This window comes from Corella eumyota, chromosome 6, assembly GCF_963082875.1.
Source record: "Corella eumyota chromosome 6, kaCorEumy4.1, whole genome shotgun sequence".
Taxonomy (NCBI): Eukaryota; Metazoa; Chordata; class Ascidiacea; order Phlebobranchia; family Corellidae; genus Corella; species Corella eumyota.
Window position 1 is genome coordinate 8,086,595 of NC_137495.1, and position 18,242 is coordinate 8,104,836.

Consider the following 18,242-nt stretch of genomic DNA (forward strand, 5'->3'; position numbering starts at 1 on the left):
GTTGTTAAGCTAGAGACCATCTGATTTTAATTGGGAACTACAATAAATTAGTTTTTAGTGTTTGATTTAAATGTTGACGTAGAATTTAAAAAACCATTACCATTTTAAAAATGTATTTACACTTTGTACATACAACTATAAAACTAATAGAACACAATTACAAGAGAATTAAGGCTTAGTAAAACAAAACTTAAAGAATGTAATAACAGTTTAATAATAAAGTTGGCATTAAAACACTTTTTTCAAAACAAAAATGTTAAAAATCAGTTATGTATTACATTTGGTTCCCATTTTATTAGGATGCAATGGCATAGGCAGTGCTGCATTTTACTATTTCACATCGTCATATCTGTTTAATCAAAGTATGAACCTAAAACATAGATATTTTAAGAATTTATATTATGGGTGATGGTCTAGCCCCAAAAATAAGGCAGTTAATAAAAAGTGAAATTTACCGCTGCTTTCGCCTCTTATATCATTTAAGGGTGCTAAATAAATTATATTGCCATCTTCTAGTGCTTCCAATGGAAAAACATCCTCAAAATTCTAAAAAAAGGATAGGGTTATCTTAACAAATTTTTGTTAAAAAGGTTTCTTTTTATATGGTACAATAAATAGTATTGTTTTATAAAATAAATTGCAAAATATATTTCTAAAGAAATTCTGTTTACCTCTTCTTGATCTTCCACTTGTTCTTCTTCTTCTGAAGAGGAGGAACTCAGGGTCTGAAGTTCAAATCCCACTGCAGGTTGAAGAATACCGGCCAAATTAGTTCTCTTCACACCAGGCTTATATTCAGGAGTTGGTCTTTGCAAGTAAACACATTAATTTTTAACAGAAGGCCATGTTTTAAAATCGAAATTAAAAATTCTAAAAAACTCACATGTTTTCAGAATTTTCCAAAATGTCATCCTTATCATTAAAAATCGAAAACTTTTTACAGGGCGGACTCTCCAGCTTTTTGTTTTCAACCTCATTAAAAATTGTGAAATTAGATTTCTTCTTTAATGGTTCGTCGACATCTTCATCACAAAATATCGTGAATGGTCGATGTTGTTGTTTGGGTAGAGGTGAAATTAATAATATAGTTTCAGTTTCCATTAAATCTTGGTCTTCAATTGGTTTAAAGTCCAACGTAAACATGTCTTCTATTTCTGCTAAAAATACAAAGCAAAAATGAACATATTTGTTTAATTAAATTAAAAAAATAACTGTATTAAAATCAGCAAAACAGTGTAAATATTTAATTTTATAGGGGGTTAGACTTTAGGTAGCTTTATAATCAATGTTATTCAAAATGTTATTTTCGAAAGCATACCTATAGCTTGTTTTGTAAACATGGTTGGGGAGGGTTGGGTTAATTTCGAACCGTTTATAAAATAATTTTCATTTTTGTTTGAGCTTTCATCAGAAATTGGAATTTCCGTGATAATATTTTCAGTGTCAACAATTTGAGTTAAACTGTTAAACTCGTTTGACATTTTGGTGCTTTTTGTGAGCAATCCATTATCTTCAGCAACATTTACCTTGAAAAATGCATTTATTCAACTTGTAATGCAGTGTACAAAGCGTTTAAAATAAAATACGACCACAATTTTAGATACACTACAAACTCAAACCTTTTGATGCATTAAACTTGAAATTTCATTTATTTGGTCATCTCTTATTTTAAGCAGGTCTTTATTCTCTTGCAAACCCTCTCTAGATTTTCTTTCTTTGTTTTTTCTCTCCTCCCACAACATCCTTTTTTCCTCTTCAACTTTTCTTCTCTCTTTTTCTGCCTCAACTTAATTAAAAGAAAGGAGTTTTATCTAGTTTTAATATTGATTAGTTTAACAAAAAAAATTTAACAATAAGTTTTTGAGTTTTTCCCACTTTTTCTTTGCTCCTCTTCTTTTCTTTTTTTCCTTCTGGATGTTGCCCAAATCTCCTCCAATGAAAACTCTCCCATTACCGAGTACACTTTTTCCACTGGGTACATCCGAGTCTAAAAGTATATTAAATATAAAAGCAGCAAATATATAAAAATATGTATTTATACTTTCACTGAATTGAAAATTACCGGCAGCGTGGTGTAGTGGTAAGAACACTTGCTACACCACACATAAGGTCGTGGGTTCAATCCCCACTGATCCCATGCTGTAGCACCCTTGAGTAAGGCGCTTTAAACGATATGAACTCCTGCTGAGCCAGCACTTAATCAGCAGCATAATTATCGGGCAATTATAATGTATCATATCCCAAACTGCCACAGGCAACTCGAGACTGGGGTGGAGTAACTGATGTTACTCTATGTTTAAGTCGCGCATTCGACTTTCCCACATCGAGGATAAAGATATATACAAAAAATATATATAAATAATTGTTATAGTTACAAACACTTACAACATTAGAATCATTAATATTTTCTCCATAGCTTTCAGCAATTTGTTGATGAAGAGAAGATATGTTTTTCTTGCTGGGTTTTCGTTCGGTCAGAAGTTTTTCAACGGTTTTTGATAATTTGCGAGCAGACGAAGGCACCACGGAGTTAGCTAAAAAAATATAAAAGTTATCTTTTACTATAGAGGCGTTTATAGAAAGCATACTAAAAAAAACAATAAACACATAACTTTAAAAATGTTCTGAAAAATATGGTTACTATTTGTATTTGAGTCTGAAGTATCATCATGAAAAATTGTAAAAGGTTGAGGTTTTGGTCTGCTGCTAGATAAATCACTTGATTTCATCAACGACGTTGTACGGCTAGTTTGCTTTACCTAAACTCAACTTAAGGTCAAAAGTAGCCTAGCTTATAATACAAAAAAAACACAAACCTAACAAAATAACAGAAGGTACTTAATGAACATGTGTAAGCATTTACCTTAGCACCTTTCCAGACATCAGGCTTTTGAAATACATTTTCTTTGTCTGACTGTTTTGAGTTTGGCATGCTGTTCCAGGAACCAATATGTGGTGGATGTTGTGAAGCAGATTGAGATTCGTTGTCGTTATATATTTGAATTGTTTTTTTGTTCTGTGAGTGTTTAATGTGAAGCGGTTGTTGCTGCTTTATTAAAGGTTGGGCATCTAAATCATAACAACAAACACAGTGATTAGTATTTTAGCGTGTCGCCAAAACCTAGTTTTAAAATTTATTTAAAAACTTTAAATGCATACACTTGAACTACTAGCTATACTAGTTGTAACTTACTACTAGCAATTCTAGTTGTTCCCACTTTTTTGGTTTTTCCTTTTCCTTCCAAGGCTCCCAGTGTTATTCTTTGAACTTCAGGCCTTGAATTACAAATAATTACATAAGTACTTCTGTATTTTTTTTAAAAAAGATAGACTTTAATGTCAAAATTAAATTTTTAAAAGTGTTGCTGGTAATCAGCTTTTTAGAAATACCTGTCATCAAGTTTAGAAACTTCCTCTTGCGAATATTTTTGCACATCCTTTATAGCAGCACGAGCACTACGTATTTCAAAAGCACTAAACACAAAAATAAGTTTAGCAAAAACAAAAGGCCTATGTAACATCTGTATTTTAGCAATTTATAGGTAGATTAATAACAAGATTGTAGCGTTTGCTATGTTACCTGAATCGATTGACTGGGTGCCTGCGCATATTGGCATTTATTTTATTTAATGTAAATCCGACGCACATAAATAAACATAAAATTTTGGATTGATTACTGCATAGTAATTTCCCACAAATTTTTTTGCTTTTCTTAATTGATTTCAGTGCTATATAAACTGTGTTTATCGCAATAAATTAACTTTTTAACAAACTGTATAAATAATGTATTACCAGTCCGCCAAAAGACTAAAGTTTATTTTACTAGTTTTATTACTTTTTATGTTTCATCAGTAAATCAAGTGGTTTTGCATTATTTTCCACCCCCATTTCATAAATTTCGTGCGCTTTCTTCCATTTGTTATACTTTTCATGCTCTTCTGCCCATGCTATGTACAAACACGCACATTTCTTTCCAATGTCCTTGCTCACCATATAACGAAAAGTGTTTATTGAGTTGTCAGTGATTAAAGCCATGCTTAACCAGGCTTTTACATAGCGAGGATCATTCCTAAAAATAACAAAAATAAGACATATAATTTTACAGTTTATAAACAAATAAATAATATAATTTAAATAAATAACTTACTGGTATATATTGTAATTCAAAAACTTCCCAATATATTTCTGCAGAAGATCTTTATAACGATCATTTCCATGGCCTTGTGGATAATTTTGAATTGTCCATTTAATGTATCTAAAAACATACATTATAAATTTTTATATATAATATATATATATATACATTTAATATAGGTATATATAAATATTTATTCATTAATATTTATTCATTAATTTCTATTCCTCATATTTTCGTTTCTTTTCCGCTCCTTTATTTTCTGGTCAATTAAGTTTTCATTATTTTAATTCCCGCCCCTTTATTATTTATTCTTTCAAATATCATTTTAATAATTACGTTAAAAAATTGATGTTCTGGGCTTTTGCCACTCTGGAAAGTAGGGCAGTGTGCATGCACAAGATTTTTTTTGTCTAATAAAATTCACGCCTGAAATTTGCGTTTTGCATGCCTGGTGTCTAAAAAATTTCCGTAAATACGCAACATAAATCCTGCATGCATACGTAGACCGAAAATTTGAGTGTGCGTGCAGCAACGCTAATTTTTACGATTGCATGCACAAGACTGCAAGATCTCGTCTAAAACTGCCCTACTTTCCAGACTGGGGCTTTTGTTCAGTAATTACCTGTCCCATGTATCAATTGGGTCATTAGTACAATCTCCAGCTAAAATTTCTTCTTCAAACTGTTGACGCTCCGCATTTAAAGTCTCTAAATCTTTTTGGGATGGCTAAAAGAATTAAAATAACAAAATATTATCAGATTTTTTTTAATTCAAAGTTTTTAAACCCAGTCAGCCAGTTGGTGTTATGCAATAAACGCCAAACAAAACTTTAAAAGTAAACATAAAAAAAATTAATCAAAAAAATCGGTCAAAAATTAAACCATCAGACTCGTTTACATACAGTCTACAGACACACAGACATACTTGAAAAGCTGTTTTTAAACATGCAACACTTCGCCCCGTACGTAAAGGTTGAATGTTTTCTTTGCACAACTCCCAAGCTTCGGCTTTGCCCTGCATAGTTTCTTGAATAAAACTTTAAGTAAACAAATTTATTGTGATAAACTCTGAAAAAAAAAATTCGTTTTGTTTACTAAAATCGAATATTCGCGCGACTAGCACTGACGTCATTTGGAAAAGGTTGGGAACAATATATTTAAAATAGACTCACAGCAGGCGTTTTTAACTTTAATAAATACATACAAAATAAAATTGATCATTTGTCATGTAAACTAAGGTCTTAATTACCTTTTTTTAAATAAAGAGATTTCTAAGGCATTTTTTTCCGTACAGATCTAGTTAACTATTTTTTGTGTATAGCATAAAATGTTTTCTGCCAAAATAAATGTGTGAATATTAATGTAATTAAATTTAGTTTGTAAACTTTTTTGACAATTTTGATATTATTTTTTTTAGTTTTTGTATAGTTTATGACAGCTTTAAATACTAATGACGTTAATTGCCGACAGTAAAAAATATCCCTATATTTTCTACCTGGACTAGGTGATAACCCCAAAAAAATTGTGTAAAAGTCCGTCTTATTTTTTTTGCTCTTGCTAATGATTGTATATACGATAAATCCTATTGCCTTTTGCTTAAGCCAAAATGGTTTGCTTAAGCCAAAATGGTTTTGTTAGTGCTATAAATTTGTTACCCAAAATAAAACAAACTACATATAAATAAAGTGTAATAAAACTTGTGGCAACTTGCTGGATATATATTTTTAATTAGTGCCAAAAATAGTTGTCAAGTATTACAAAAAAAGTTCCTTTTATATTCGTTTTTTTGTGACGTCACGGGTTGCTCTGTATTAAATAACTGGCTATCGTTAATAAGCAGTTAAAATACCTTGATCTATAAAAGCTCATCGCGTTTTCGTTGCTTAGTCTGGGGTTTTATAAAACCGTTTTATTCGTAAAAGTAAGTTTTATGTTGCGTTAAAAATTAACCTTCAACAAGTAGCGAGGCTCTTAGTATCGCCTTGTGGTAAAAATTGTTAGGAGAGAAAAAGTACGTCTAAAATTCTGTTGTCTCTTTTTCTATTTGTTAAGATATACAGGTGCTTTTATGTACTTTGGTGTTGGTATATAGTTTATAACATGGCTCTTGTGAAAAGTAATAATGGGCCATTGATGTGGCCAAAGAAAATGAACGGAACAGACGGCCATGCAAGCGACAGCAGCACCGAGAACGAACCGCGTAAGTAAAACCCGGTCGGCACCCGTAGTTTCGATCATTTTTTGTATTTCTTTTAATTAGTTCATGATTTACTCCATTTTAAAATAAATACATTTAAAAAAATATGGTTTAAAGTCTTCCAAAAGATTTTATACATTATTTGCACACCTAAACCCATACCATTAATGTCAATTTAACTAAATAATGTTGGGTGCTTTATACAATTTTAAGATGACCCTTTTCTTGTTTTATTTTTGTATAAATGTGTAGTTTGGTATTATTTTTAGTTTGCATTGTAGATAAAATTTTATTTTATTTGTGTTTAGTTGTTCGAATGAGAGTTGGTGAAATGTACCAAGCAAGAGTTCCGGTTTGGCCTCAAGGTAGAAGTAAAACCTAATTTTCTTAATTTTTATTAACAATATTAAAAAAAAGTGTAGTAAAAATGCCATTCTTTTTTACCTCTAAAATTTTTTTAAAAATTCTATTTATTTTTAGATGCAAGTGCCCCAAAACAAATTCATTCCAAAGAGGGAATGTTGATTTGGTCACCAAATGACAATTTACCAGAGGCAAAATGTAAATTTCAGTTTTCTTAAATCATGTTCAGTTCCTTTGACTGTATTTTTATTTTATGCCGTAAAAAATGTTTTTTAATACTTTAGTGGAGTCATACTGCAATGTTGCAAAGGAAAAACATCAATACAACTTGGAACAGGCCCTCGGAATGCTTTTTTGGCATAAACATGATATCAATAAATCATTGAGTGATATGCAAAACTTTACACCTATGCCAGGTATATGATAACTTGGTACAAAACAACTAGACCTTAAAATACATTAATGAACTGTTTTTGTAGATGATTGGTCCATAGAGGACAAAGTTTTATTTGAGCAAGCCTACAACTTTCATGGAAAAAATTTCCGGAAAATTCAGCAACTGGTAATTTTTTATGGAATGTAATTAATTAACAAAATAATGTTGTATCAAATATTTGCTCAGGTTCCAGATAAGGAGATTCCACAGCTTGTTAAGCATTACTACACATGGAAAAAATCCAGAATAAAAAGTTCATTTATGGACAAACAAGCCTCAAAAAGAAGACATGAAAAAACGGAGAATGACAGGTAGCTATAAAATTTTCCTTTTTTTAGTTATGGATGTTACCTAAAAATATGCATTGATAAAAATTTTTTTATTCTTTTGTGGCAAATTTTACTAAAACTATTTGTGCAGTGATAATTCGCAACCTGAAGAAAATCATGAGGAGGAAGATGATCAAAAGGTTCCTCCAGCAAAGATGAGGATCACAGATGATCAAATTGAAATGAAGCACAAACTTCCAAAGGGTATTACTTAAAAAAAATATATGATTAAATAAATTATATATATACCTAAAAAAACTATTTTTTGATTATAGAAATTCATCTGTCTGTAAAAGATATAAATGCTCTATCCGAACATCAAAAGGGGCCTGAAGCTTTTCTTAATGACATGGACGAGGCTTTGGTGACTGTGAAACGACAGGTAACTTCAAAAGCTTCCAATTCAATCTTTTGTGACTACACTAAAGTTGTTTACAAATGATTTTTTTTAAATTGTTATTTGTTTGAGTGTCAAAGCAACTGTAATTTCTGTATATAACACTGTAAATTTATTTATTGCATGAAAGCTTATGTGAGATTGTTTAACTTAGGTGCAATTTGAAAAGCAGGAATGTGGACAGCTCATCAGCAATCTAAACTCGATCAAACAACCTTTAAGCAGACCAACTCAAGTAGAAACTACTCAAGATTGGACCGAAAAAGAATTAGGCATTGCTGTGCAAGGTTTTTTTAACATTTTTTTTTAATTTGCACAAAATATTTGGCCTTGATGTACTTTTATATTTTTACTCCAAAATCGAACTTCAAATAAATTTACTTGCTTTGCAGCTGTAAAAAAGTATGGCAAAGATTACGAGGCAATTGTCGATATTGTGGAGACAAAAACAATTGAAAATGTCAAAGAATTCTTCACAAAATGTAATGACCAATACAACCTTGATCAGGTACAGTAAATATTTATGTTTTTAATATAACAAAATGTTAGGTACCAGTTAAGCATCCTTTTTAATATTTAGATTGTGCAAGAACATGAAGATAATACCACCATAAAAATTGTAAGTTCAACCCTGAATTTATTTAAAAATAAATCGAAAAATTAATAATAATTATTTTACTGTTTATTATTAACTAGGTCGAACAGCCATCATGATATAGCGCCGACAAAAACAAATCATAATTTGTTTCTATATCTTTTAAGTTTAAAACTATCAGAACCCACTTGTTTTTCACTCTAGAATTCTTGTAAATTATTTTTTTTGACAACTAAACATTTATCCGTTTATTGTATTGTGTTTTGTGTATTATGTATATAATAAACAAGCAAATTAGAAATAAAAGTACATTTGGCAGCTTTGTTAAGGTTTTGAATCAAATAACAGTAGCACAATTGGAATAAATTTTAGAAAAAATTAGAAAACTTTTAAGGACCTGTTTTTATCATCAAAAAAACTAGGCATAACCATTGGTAAACAAATCCCTTTTCTTTAAAGATCTAATAGCCATCTGATGGGGAAGAAGAGTTGGAATTTGATTTTTCTCTTCCAACATCTTTAGAATTTTCAGGTTCATCAACACCATAGGATTCCTTGGATGTTCCCGGAATGTCAGAACTTGTTATCTTTGTAGAATCTTCCCCAAGAGGTTCTGGAGATTTTTCTACAGGGGAAGAAGAGGAATCATCATCATCTTTCGGAGGAGGTTGTGGAAACTGCACAACTTCTTCATCATCATCGCTTTCTCCTGAAGAAGAGCTTTCATCACCTGAATCCTGCTCCACTTCCTTATTTGCCTTCCACATCTTTGCCATGGCAAGGAGTTTGAGGTTAGGTTGAGAGTCTTCCTCTTCTGGAAAGATGTAGTCGTAATATTCCTCCCATCCAGCTTCAATCTACACCAACAAAATTGTTTTAAATATTTCTTAAAATTCTATATCATTCACACCTTTAGTTCCATTTTCTTTGTAGGCCTAATACTTTAATTGATGAATTGGTTTTTAAAAGCAGGACTATTAAAGTAGATGATACCCGCCTTAAATTCCCATACCAACTATTTTAAAGCGTTATTACTATGCCTTTTGGCTTTTTTACATTAGTTATTGTTAATAAAAACTATATAGTAGTTTCAACCAATAATAAGGTACGCACCCCGCCTTCTGTGGTTACTTTTCTTCTCTTCTTGACTCGCTTTGGCATTAAACGATTTATTGTCGCTTGGGTTTCGGTAGTGCCGTGTGCAAACTAAACAAAAAAATGACGTCAGTTGATAAGATTTATTTCAGCATAACGTAAGAATTAAATTTGTAATTATATCAGGTAATTTAGTTTTTTTGTAAATTTTAGCAACGCCCTTAAATTTTTTAACAATTTATTAATTTGTAAATTTCTAACATTTTAATAATAAAAGTATTAGTAAATTTTTATCATTATAAACACTTATCAAATAACGCATATGTACCGCATTACAAGCACGCGCTTTATAGGCAAACAAAGCGTCACGTTCGCTCGCGTCTATACCGCGCACTTAGGCACCCTTTGCCAACTCCTTCGATAGCTCAGTTGGTAGAGCGGTGGACTGTAGTTGTATACAATAGAAATCCATAGGTCACTGGTTCGAATCCGGTTCGAAGGACATTTTTTTAATTTCGCGTTAAAAATTTGATTTTTTTACAAAAACAATTTTTAGAATATTTTAAACACAGCACTGCCAATATATTAGCCAGTAGACGCGTAGTTCGAATCCAGTCAAAGGTAAATTTTTTATTTTTTTTAACAAAACAATGTTTAATTTAAAAAACATCTGATATAAAAAACGCAAAAACATTTTTACCTCGAAGGTTTTCCACGCTTCAAGTAACATCATTCTTTCTTCTTTCACGTCCGCGTGTTTCAAAGTCTGGTTGGCCTCCTTGTAAACTTGCCTGTTTAAATAAAATGTAAATTTGCAGTTGTCGTAAAAAATTCGATAGTTTGCATAGGTGGACAAAGTTAACCGGAAACGTCACTTCGGTAAATGATAATTCAGTACAATGACCGGCAGCGTAGTGTAGTGCTTAGAACACTTTGCTTTATTACATGAGGTCCTAGGTTCGATCTCCACGGCTCTTATGCTGTAGCGCCCTATAGTAAGGCAATATAGTCGATATGAACTCCTGCTGAGCTGACACTATTAATTTTTTGGAAATTATAATCTACAATATCACAAACTACCAAAAGCGATGGTTCAAGGCCGGGTCGGGATTATGATTGTTACATCATAGTTGGGTCGTGAAGTTGACCTTTCCACATCCAGGATAAGTAAATTATTATTAATAACCGTTAACGTTAATATTTAATTGAAACAAACAAATAAACAACACCTTTTTACTAATAATTGTTTATATATACTTTAACTAAACAAACGTTGGCTAAACGAAGTTTTTAAAGTTCGCGTGATGGCCAGATGACATTCACATGCACTGTTTGAAAAATTACAACGTTTAAACCCGATAAACGGCGATATTAAACCTAAATATCATAGCAAGAATTACTTGTAAAAAAAATCATTTAACAAACTTGTATTAACGAAAGAACTATTTAACATAGGTTAACACAAATTTTAACGCAAAATTTAACTTCGTTAATTACGATTCCCGAATTAATGATTTGGTGCCAAACCTTGACAGTTTATGTCAAATCATTTTAATGATAACTCATCCGCAAAACTAGTTCAATTATACCTTCTACTTTGTTTGTTTCTTTTAATAAAATACACTCTCGCGGGTTGGATTAGTATTATGTTGGAGCGATGTACGAGTTAAGTTGCTATCAGGTTTAATAGATTCGGTACTTTCTTTACTGTGTGTTTAAAGCTTTATTTTTATATTTTATTTAATAAATTAGATTACTTGTATTTTACGATCTTCGACAAAAAGTTGGACCGCAAAGTACCAGAAAGATAATCAAGGGCAATCAAATAAGGGTAAGAATTTGCGAGGATCGTAAAGTAAAAGTGGTTTAACAAATTTGAATTTTCTTTGTTTTTAGTAAGTTATTTCAACAACGGAATCGGATTTTTTTTAAATAAATTATACATGACGTAATTAGGTAAATTCAATAATAAATTCACTTCGTAAATAATTTCACCAAAAAATAAAGTACCTAACATATTTATATCAAATCCAAATTATAAAAATCGTAAATTTAATTTTATTTATATATATTATTTGCCATTTTTTTATTATTCCAAAGATAAACTTTATTAGGTAGGTTGAACTTTGTACATTTATGGCTCTATGGTACCGATGACCTGCCTTAACGTCCCCATTTAAACATCTAAACACTAATGTCCAAATTTGTATACTACCTTGATTTGTTAATTGCTTCGTCGTCGGCTTCTATAACCTCAAAAGCAGCGTAACTTAACCACACCTTAAGGTGCTGCGTTCGTTCTAGGAGCCTCTGATACAACTTTCTTGCGTTTTCTCGCTCGACTTGTTCTAATTCGAAGTCGATGTAAGATTTCCATAACACCTGGAATTTAGATTAAAGTTGTTAGAGTAACAAATAAACAAAGTTCAAGCTTTGAAATGTGCATTCGGATTTTCCTTAAAGTTATGTATTGTGTATAATATATTTTCTCGACATTTGCATGTGCTGATTTTTATTTTTAAAGTGTAAATTAATTTAAAACTACGAATTTATTATCACTGCCCTTGTAAAATCGGAAAGCCTTTTAAATTATAATACAAGTTTGTAAACATCACTATGACACAGCAATATAGCTAAGTCCAACCAAGATTTAAATTTATTTAGAAAATCAATATAACCCCCACTTTCTATGTGTAATCAATATTTACACTATTTTAAATGCATGTTGTTCAAACAATTGTAGTGCACACCACAAATGGCATGGTTTTAGTATGCGGGTGGGTTATAACAAAAGGTTTAGGTAGAGTTTAGTGCCTAGATGATCTTCAGTGGTCTGGGGTGCAGGCTTCAAACCTGTAGCTGACTAGCGTCAGAGTGGTTCGATTCCACCTTCTGGGCGATTTTATTTAAGATCAAAAAAATGTTTAAAAAATTTGGAACAGCGCAATTATTTTTTTTTTTTTTTTTATTAAAATAATGTAACCTGATATGAGGATGTGGATTATTCCGGGGTTTATAGGAAAAATATTACAAACATCAAGCAATACTTTTTAGAAGAAAAAGTGATAACATTTGAAAGAACTTAAACAAACTTGAATTGGAACTCATAAATAAATAGAACTTAATTTTCCCTTGCCTATTGGTTTCATAAGATCAACATAACTTTTAGTCTATTAATTAAAAATTTATCTAGGCACCACAAAATTTTTTTTTTGGGTATATATTTATCCTCGATATGGGAAGGTCGAATGCACGACATAAACATAGAGTAACATCAGTTACTCCGACCCAGTCTCGAGTTGCCTTTAGCACTTTGGGATATAGTATGGATTTTATTGCCCGGTAATTATGCTGCTGATTAAGTGCTGGCTCAGCAAGAGTGTATACCGTTTATAATGCCTTACTTAAGGGCGCTACAGCATGAGAGCAGTGGGGATTGAACCCACGACCTCAATGTGGTGTAGCAAGTGTTCTTACCACTGCACCGCGCTGTTGGCTTAAATTGCAGTTTACTTATTTTGTACGTCTTAAGTTGGACATGTACGCCTAAAATTGTACATGATTTATATATATATATATATGTATGTATGAATATCATGTCCACTGAGCCCAAATATATTTTCAAAAAAAACTATCAAAAATATTCACCTCTGGCATGTCAAGCCTTGGTTGTGCAACAGCAATCTCGTAAATTCCCCTTGCCCGATCACTGTCACCCAACAGTGTTTCCAACTCCGCAAACCGACACCAGGTGGTGCAGTTGTCGGGGCCATACTCGAGGAAACGCTCGTACAAAATTCGACATCGCTCAAACTCACGAAGCTGCAGTTCCATTTCGATGTAGTTTCTAAAAAGCTTGTCTTTTGGGCATTTTCCAATGGAAACACCCTAAATAAAACTTTTATTAGAATTCTTAAAAATTTTAATAGATATGTTAGACGATCTAAAATACATATTTTTGCTTATTAATTTTTTTATTTATCCTCGATATGGAAACGTCGCCTTACACAAGGCACTGAAACATGTAAGCAGTGGGGATCAAACCCAGGACCTTATGTGGTAAAGTCAAGTGTTCTGACTATCTAATACCTAATATAGAATAAATAAAAATGCCATTACTTCAATAGGTAATTTTTGCAACATTAAGAAACAATGTGGTACCAGTATTTTTCTGGCCTGTGCTACATCTCTTTGCCTCACTTCAAAATGGGCAAACATTATCCAAACTTTCGCAAATGTAAATTTCTTGTGCGGAATAACATCCAAGCATGCCTTGTACACTTCTCTTGCTCTATCCATATCCTAAAGCAAGATTATTGGTTAGTTCAAAGCATCACAGGCTTACCAGCATTTTATTTTTTGGGCAATTATAATTTATCATATCCCAAACTACCAAAGGCAACTCAAAACAGGGTTGGGGTAACTGATGTTACTCAATGTTTAGTTTGTGAAGTTGACCCTCTCACATTGAGAATAAATAAATATTGAAAAAGAAATTTTCAATTTGTAATTATATAAATTACAATCGATCATATTGTCAGGTTGCATAAAAAAGTTATTTGTAAGTATTTACTTTCGTTTCTAGTTCTTCGTAGATGGCATAGTTTATCCACAAATAAATGTAGCGCCTCCAGTAGCGCTTCTCTGCAGTAAGAGGAACGTTGGAGATTGCTCTCTCGTAGACTTCCCTGGTGGAATCCACATCCCCTTCAGATTCTGATAATCTCAAATAATCGAACCAAGCATCGTAGTTGTGTGGATTAACCTAAGTATAAATATAAAAACATGTAACTTTTTTTATATAAGTTAAATGAATAAACACAACAGCCATATTATTGTTTTAACATATTTACACAAACACAATTTACAATATAATAAACTTGATAAGTTTACATAAGGCAGACTTTTAAACTAAAGAAAAAGGCACGAAAAAGGCACGAAAAAGGCACAGCAGTCTAACTAGTTTTTTTTTCTAATTTTGTCGTTAAGGTATTTTAACACTGTTTAGTAAACAGTTACATTATTTAGTTAATAATTTACTACACAAAATATTATTTATTTTTTATTTATCCTGCATGTGGGAAGGTCGACTTCATGACCTATAAAGTAACATCAGTTACACCGGCCCAATCTCTAGTTGCCTTTGGCAGTTTGAGATATTATAGATTATGTTTGCTCATTAATTAAGTTGCCGATTAGATATCGGTTTAGCAGTGAGCAGAGGTTCATACCGTTGATAGTGCATTACTTAAGGACATCAGAAAAAAAAACCAGTGGGATCAAACCAAAAACCTCATGTAGTGAAGCCAAGTGTTTTACACCACGGTGCAGGTTGATTGAAAAAAATCCTAGTGTTCAATTATAAATACCTTGACTTCTTCCTCATACTGAAATTTTCTTTTGCTAACAATCACATTTTCAATGCCTGAGCGATTTCCGAATTTTTTCTCAAAGATGGTGTAAGATTTAAACAAATCTTCAGCCAATTTCTTATCGATTCTTTCGATGGCATATTTGTAGATTACCCGTGCTCTTTCATACTGTAAAAATAAAGAAAAATTATTTAAAATTCTAAAATGTAAAAATATGAAATTTATTTGGTGTAAAAACCTGTTTTTTTACCAGTTCCAGTAATTACAAACTGAAAAATGATTTCAATGAATTGTGGGTAATTAAACACCACAAATAGCATGATTTTATTAAGTGGGTGGGTTATAGAAAAAGGTTAAGGTAGAATTAAATGCCTAAATGATCTTCAGTGGTCTAGGGTACCGGCTTCAAACCTTTAGCTGACTAGCAATAAAGTGGTTTGATTACACTTTCTTGGCGATTTATAAAAAGCACAAATAGGCATTTAAAAAAAATTTAAATTATTTTAACAATAAGGTATCTATTTAAATTATTTTTTTAAAACTCATATTTAGATAACCAGTGTAACAACCTCCTTTTGCCTTTCTTCAAATTTTGCAAATCCAGTAAAAAGTTGGGCATCCAAGTGATCTTCTCCATAAAATTCAACAGCCCGCTCCCAAACCTGTCGAGCTTGCAAGATGTAACCAAACTTCTCCTCAAAGCGAGCAAACTTGTTCCAGTTCTTTACATCAGGATGGATATACACAAGTAAACATAACAGTCAAGAAAATAAACGGTTTTACAGAAAACTTATTATTTGATTATAAAATTTCGCAAATAAACTTTAATAATTTTTTAAAAAGGATATATTTTTCGTGGATTTCTCTTGCCCGTTCGATTTCCTTATATCGGAGTTCAAAGTTGATGTAAGAATGCCAAGCTTGCTCCTCCGGTTCCCATTCCATCCACCTTTCAAACACTTGTCTACATCCTGCCACGTTCCCCAACATTTCTTCCATGTAAACATACTTGTACCTTGGTGTATTAAAAAAGTGCTCAACATAAGCTGTTAAAATTTTTTATTAATAAACAAAGTTGACAATCTGGTAAGGTCAACTTTACGAAATAAACAGAGTAACAACAAATATCCCAACCAAGTCTGGAGTTGCCTTTAGCAGTTTGCAATATTATAGATCCTAATTGCCCCCCTAAACTGCTGATCAACTGTTGGCTCAGCAAAAGTTTATACCATTTATATTGCCTTACTCAAGGAAGTTTTAGAACAAGAGCAATGGAAATTAAACTCAGGACCCAATGTAGTGAAGTCAAGTGTTCTTACCAATACACCATGCTGCTGGTTAAACTAAATTGTTAAACTTACCAAAGTTGGTTAGCTCTTGGTAGAATAGTAACCGCACGATCCCAAACATTTCTTGCATGATTTACTTGTCTGTTTTTCATCTCTACCTCTGCATATTTTAACCACAATGGAATACTTCGATGTGCCACATCAATAGCTCTTTCAAACACAGACCGAGCTCTATTCAATAACGAAATATTGGTTATTTTTTAAACTACAAATTTCAACTTAAAATAAATCTGTGCGCAAAAATACCTCTGAAGCTCCTTCATATTATCTTCAAACACAGCATATTTTAACCAATTTCCAATCAAAGCCCGATTTTTTCTTAAATTGTCTTCGAACCACTATACAAGTAAAATGAAGTTAAAATTTAAAAAAAAATATGATGAAATTTATAAAAATTAAAAGAAAAATGAACTTACTTTTCGTTTTCTTAGTTTAAATTCTTCAAGCTCTTGTGGATCAGTGATTTTTCTTTTAGGGGGCTACAAATGTTTGTTAAAATTAACTTAATAACCAACTTTTTAGACTAATACAACAAATCTAAGCACAAACCAATTAAAAATAAATGTGCCCACCAAATTAGTTTTAAAAAATATATTTTTAATTTTATACCGGAGCCACCAGTTCCAGTTGTCGTTCTTTGGCTTCTCTCAAAAGTTGTTCAGCTGTAATTTGCACTGGGGCTGGGGCTTTGTTTTGCACCTATAATAAATATTATTATCAAGTTTCACTATTGAATATTATACTACAAGTTTACGAGTGGATAGAATTAAATAAACGAAAAAACAGACAAACTAAGAAATAAAGGATTTTATAATTTAACAATAAAAAATTTAACTCGCCTTTGCAATTTTCGGCATTTTAGCCTTTCCACCCATCGTATATTCTGTTGTCATGATTAAGTTTTAAAACTTGACGATGCAAAAATACAAATATTTACAACTTAATTACAAAAATACGGGAGCTCTATTTCACGAATCGGACTTAATCTACCTGACGAAAATATGTATTTGACGGATCAACGGATCGAACGGATTAATGGATCAAGTTTTATTAACTGAATCGAATATATATTAAATAGATATTACATAATTCAAATGCATATTTGACGGATATTTTATTAAACAAAAAGTTTTCATGAATTAAACCCTTACCCTAACCCTCACCTATTCAGATTACCCATTAACACATCCGACCCATTCGATCCTTCTATCCATCTAATAGTCAATCAATCCATACTATCCGAAAATATATTTTCGTCAAGTGAATTAAGTTGTAATCCTATTTCACCGTGCGAAAAAGAACGTTGTAACCGAATTATGTCTCGCCACTTTTCTTTTCTTATTATTATTTTTATGTTTATTTTTAGTTTCCAGCTAACGGAAAAAATAACTGTATATTTAAAACAAAAAACCTGTGTTATAATTTTGTCTAAATTTACTTTGTCAAAAAGGTAAAAATTAAATTAAAACAAATTTTTTTAAATAATATTTTTTTTTTAATTTTGAAAAATTTATTTTGTTAAATTTAATTAAAATTTTTAGTTTTTCATACTTAATTTTATTTTTTTATTATTATTTTTTTTTTTTATTTCAATTAAAAAATTTTTTTTTTAAATTTCTTTTAACAAAATATTTTTTTAAAAATTAAAAAAAAAATTTGTTTTAATTTAATTTTTGCCTTTTTGACAAAGTAAATTTTAAGAATATTAAGAAAAAATATTACTTTAAAAATTTATTCTTTTTAATTTTGATGATAAAAACAAATTAAAAAAAAATTAAAAAAAAAATTGTTAAATTCCGTTTAATCTTTATAAAACAATATTTACAATTTTTTTAAACATTTATTTGTTTCATTAATTTTCTAATATAATAACACTTAAAAATATTTAAAAAAAAAATTAATATTTTCATTAATATTCTTGAAAATTTACTTTGTAAAAAAAAAGTAAAATTCTTTTTTTAATTTAAACAAA

General features: G+C 30.9%; 3 protein-coding genes and 2 non-coding genes across 7 annotated transcripts; 3 read left to right on the forward strand and 2 right to left on the reverse strand.

Moving 5' to 3' along the window:
* Positions 1-175: 175 nt before the first annotated feature.
* Positions 176-5,204, reverse strand: LOC145755195 (mitotic checkpoint serine/threonine-protein kinase BUB1 beta-like). Of its 2 annotated transcripts, none has more exons than XM_082571424.1 (16): positions 5,063-5,204; positions 4,761-4,864; positions 4,148-4,255; positions 3,836-4,069; positions 3,391-3,474; positions 3,194-3,276; positions 2,864-3,069; positions 2,642-2,759; positions 2,386-2,534; positions 1,876-1,987; positions 1,620-1,786; positions 1,319-1,526; positions 884-1,154; positions 672-807; positions 456-546; positions 176-370 (listed from the first exon to the last, which is right to left on the reverse strand). In XM_082571424.1, the coding sequence occupies exons 1-16, from the start codon at positions 5,156-5,158 to the stop codon at positions 354-356; spliced, it is 2,184 nt and encodes a 727-aa protein (XP_082427550.1). In that variant the 5' UTR covers positions 5,159-5,204; the 3' UTR covers positions 176-353. The 2 variants fall into 2 exon arrangements, with proteins under 2 accessions (XP_082427550.1, XP_082427549.1); XM_082571423.1 differs by having other exon boundaries at positions 884-1,157.
* A 952-nt stretch (positions 5,205-6,156) lies between these two features.
* LOC145755551 (REST corepressor 1-like) lies at positions 6,157-8,754 on the forward strand. Of its 2 annotated transcripts, none has more exons than XM_082571790.1 (12): positions 6,157-6,337; positions 6,643-6,699; positions 6,815-6,895; positions 6,982-7,113; positions 7,177-7,259; positions 7,320-7,444; positions 7,554-7,666; positions 7,738-7,844; positions 8,032-8,146; positions 8,252-8,367; positions 8,440-8,478; positions 8,556-8,754. In XM_082571790.1, exons 1-12 carry the CDS (start codon positions 6,238-6,240, stop codon positions 8,571-8,573), a joined length of 1,086 nt encoding a protein of 361 aa, XP_082427916.1. In that variant the 5' UTR covers positions 6,157-6,237; the 3' UTR covers positions 8,574-8,754. The 2 variants fall into 2 exon arrangements, with proteins under 2 accessions (XP_082427916.1, XP_082427915.1); XM_082571789.1 differs by having other exon boundaries at positions 6,160-6,337; positions 8,014-8,146.
* On the reverse strand, positions 8,415-17,254 carry LOC145755550 (crooked neck-like protein 1). The gene is made up of 15 exons (XM_082571788.1): positions 17,110-17,254; positions 16,880-16,969; positions 16,687-16,749; positions 16,517-16,608; positions 16,283-16,441; positions 15,770-15,936; positions 15,491-15,669; positions 14,919-15,089; positions 14,123-14,314; positions 13,711-13,851; positions 13,198-13,437; positions 11,765-11,931; positions 10,250-10,340; positions 9,568-9,660; positions 8,415-9,311 (listed from the first exon to the last, which is right to left on the reverse strand). The coding sequence occupies exons 1-15, from the start codon at positions 17,161-17,163 to the stop codon at positions 8,916-8,918; spliced, it is 2,295 nt and encodes a 764-aa protein (XP_082427914.1). The 5' UTR covers positions 17,164-17,254; the 3' UTR covers positions 8,415-8,915.
* Positions 9,964-10,051, forward strand: Trnay-gua (transfer RNA tyrosine (anticodon GUA)). The gene is given in 2 exon segments: positions 9,964-10,000; positions 10,016-10,051. It is a non-coding gene; the product is annotated as a tRNA-Tyr (tRNA).
* Positions 12,362-12,448, forward strand: Trnastop-uca (transfer RNA opal suppressor (anticodon UCA)). The gene has a single exon. It is a non-coding gene; the product is annotated as a tRNA-Sec (tRNA).
* Positions 17,255-18,242: the final 988 nt, after the last annotated feature.

Coding starts and splice junctions, on each gene's coding strand:
- LOC145755551 (XM_082571789.1), top strand. CDS start 6,238: ATGGCTCTTGTGAAAAGTAATAATGGGCCATTGATGTGGCCAAAGAAA. Junction 6,700..6,814: donor AGTTCCGGTTTGGCCTCAAG/GTAGAAGTAAAA, acceptor ATTTATTTTTAG/ATGCAAGTGCCCCAAAACAA. Junction 7,114..7,176: donor AAACTTTACACCTATGCCAG/GTATATGATAAC, acceptor CTGTTTTTGTAG/ATGATTGGTCCATAGAGGAC.
- LOC145755195 (XM_082571423.1), bottom strand. CDS start 5,158: ATGCAGGGCAAAGCCGAAGCTTGGGAGTTGTGCAAAGAAAACATTCAA. Junction 4,070..4,147: donor TTGAATTACAATATATACCA/GTAAGTTATTTA, acceptor TGTTATTTTTAG/GAATGATCCTCGCTATGTAA. Junction 808..883: donor TTGGAAAATTCTGAAAACAT/GTGAGTTTTTTA, acceptor TTACTTGCAAAG/ACCAACTCCTGAATATAAGC.
- LOC145755550 (XM_082571788.1), bottom strand. CDS start 17,163: ATGACAACAGAATATACGATGGGTGGAAAGGCTAAAATGCCGAAAATT. Junction 13,438..13,710: donor CACAGGCCAGAAAAATACTG/GTACCACATTGT, acceptor AGTTTTATTTAG/GGTGTTTCCATTGGAAAATG. Junction 9,312..9,567: donor AAGTAACCACAGAAGGCGGG/GTGCGTACCTTA, acceptor TTGTTGGTGTAG/ATTGAAGCTGGATGGGAGGA.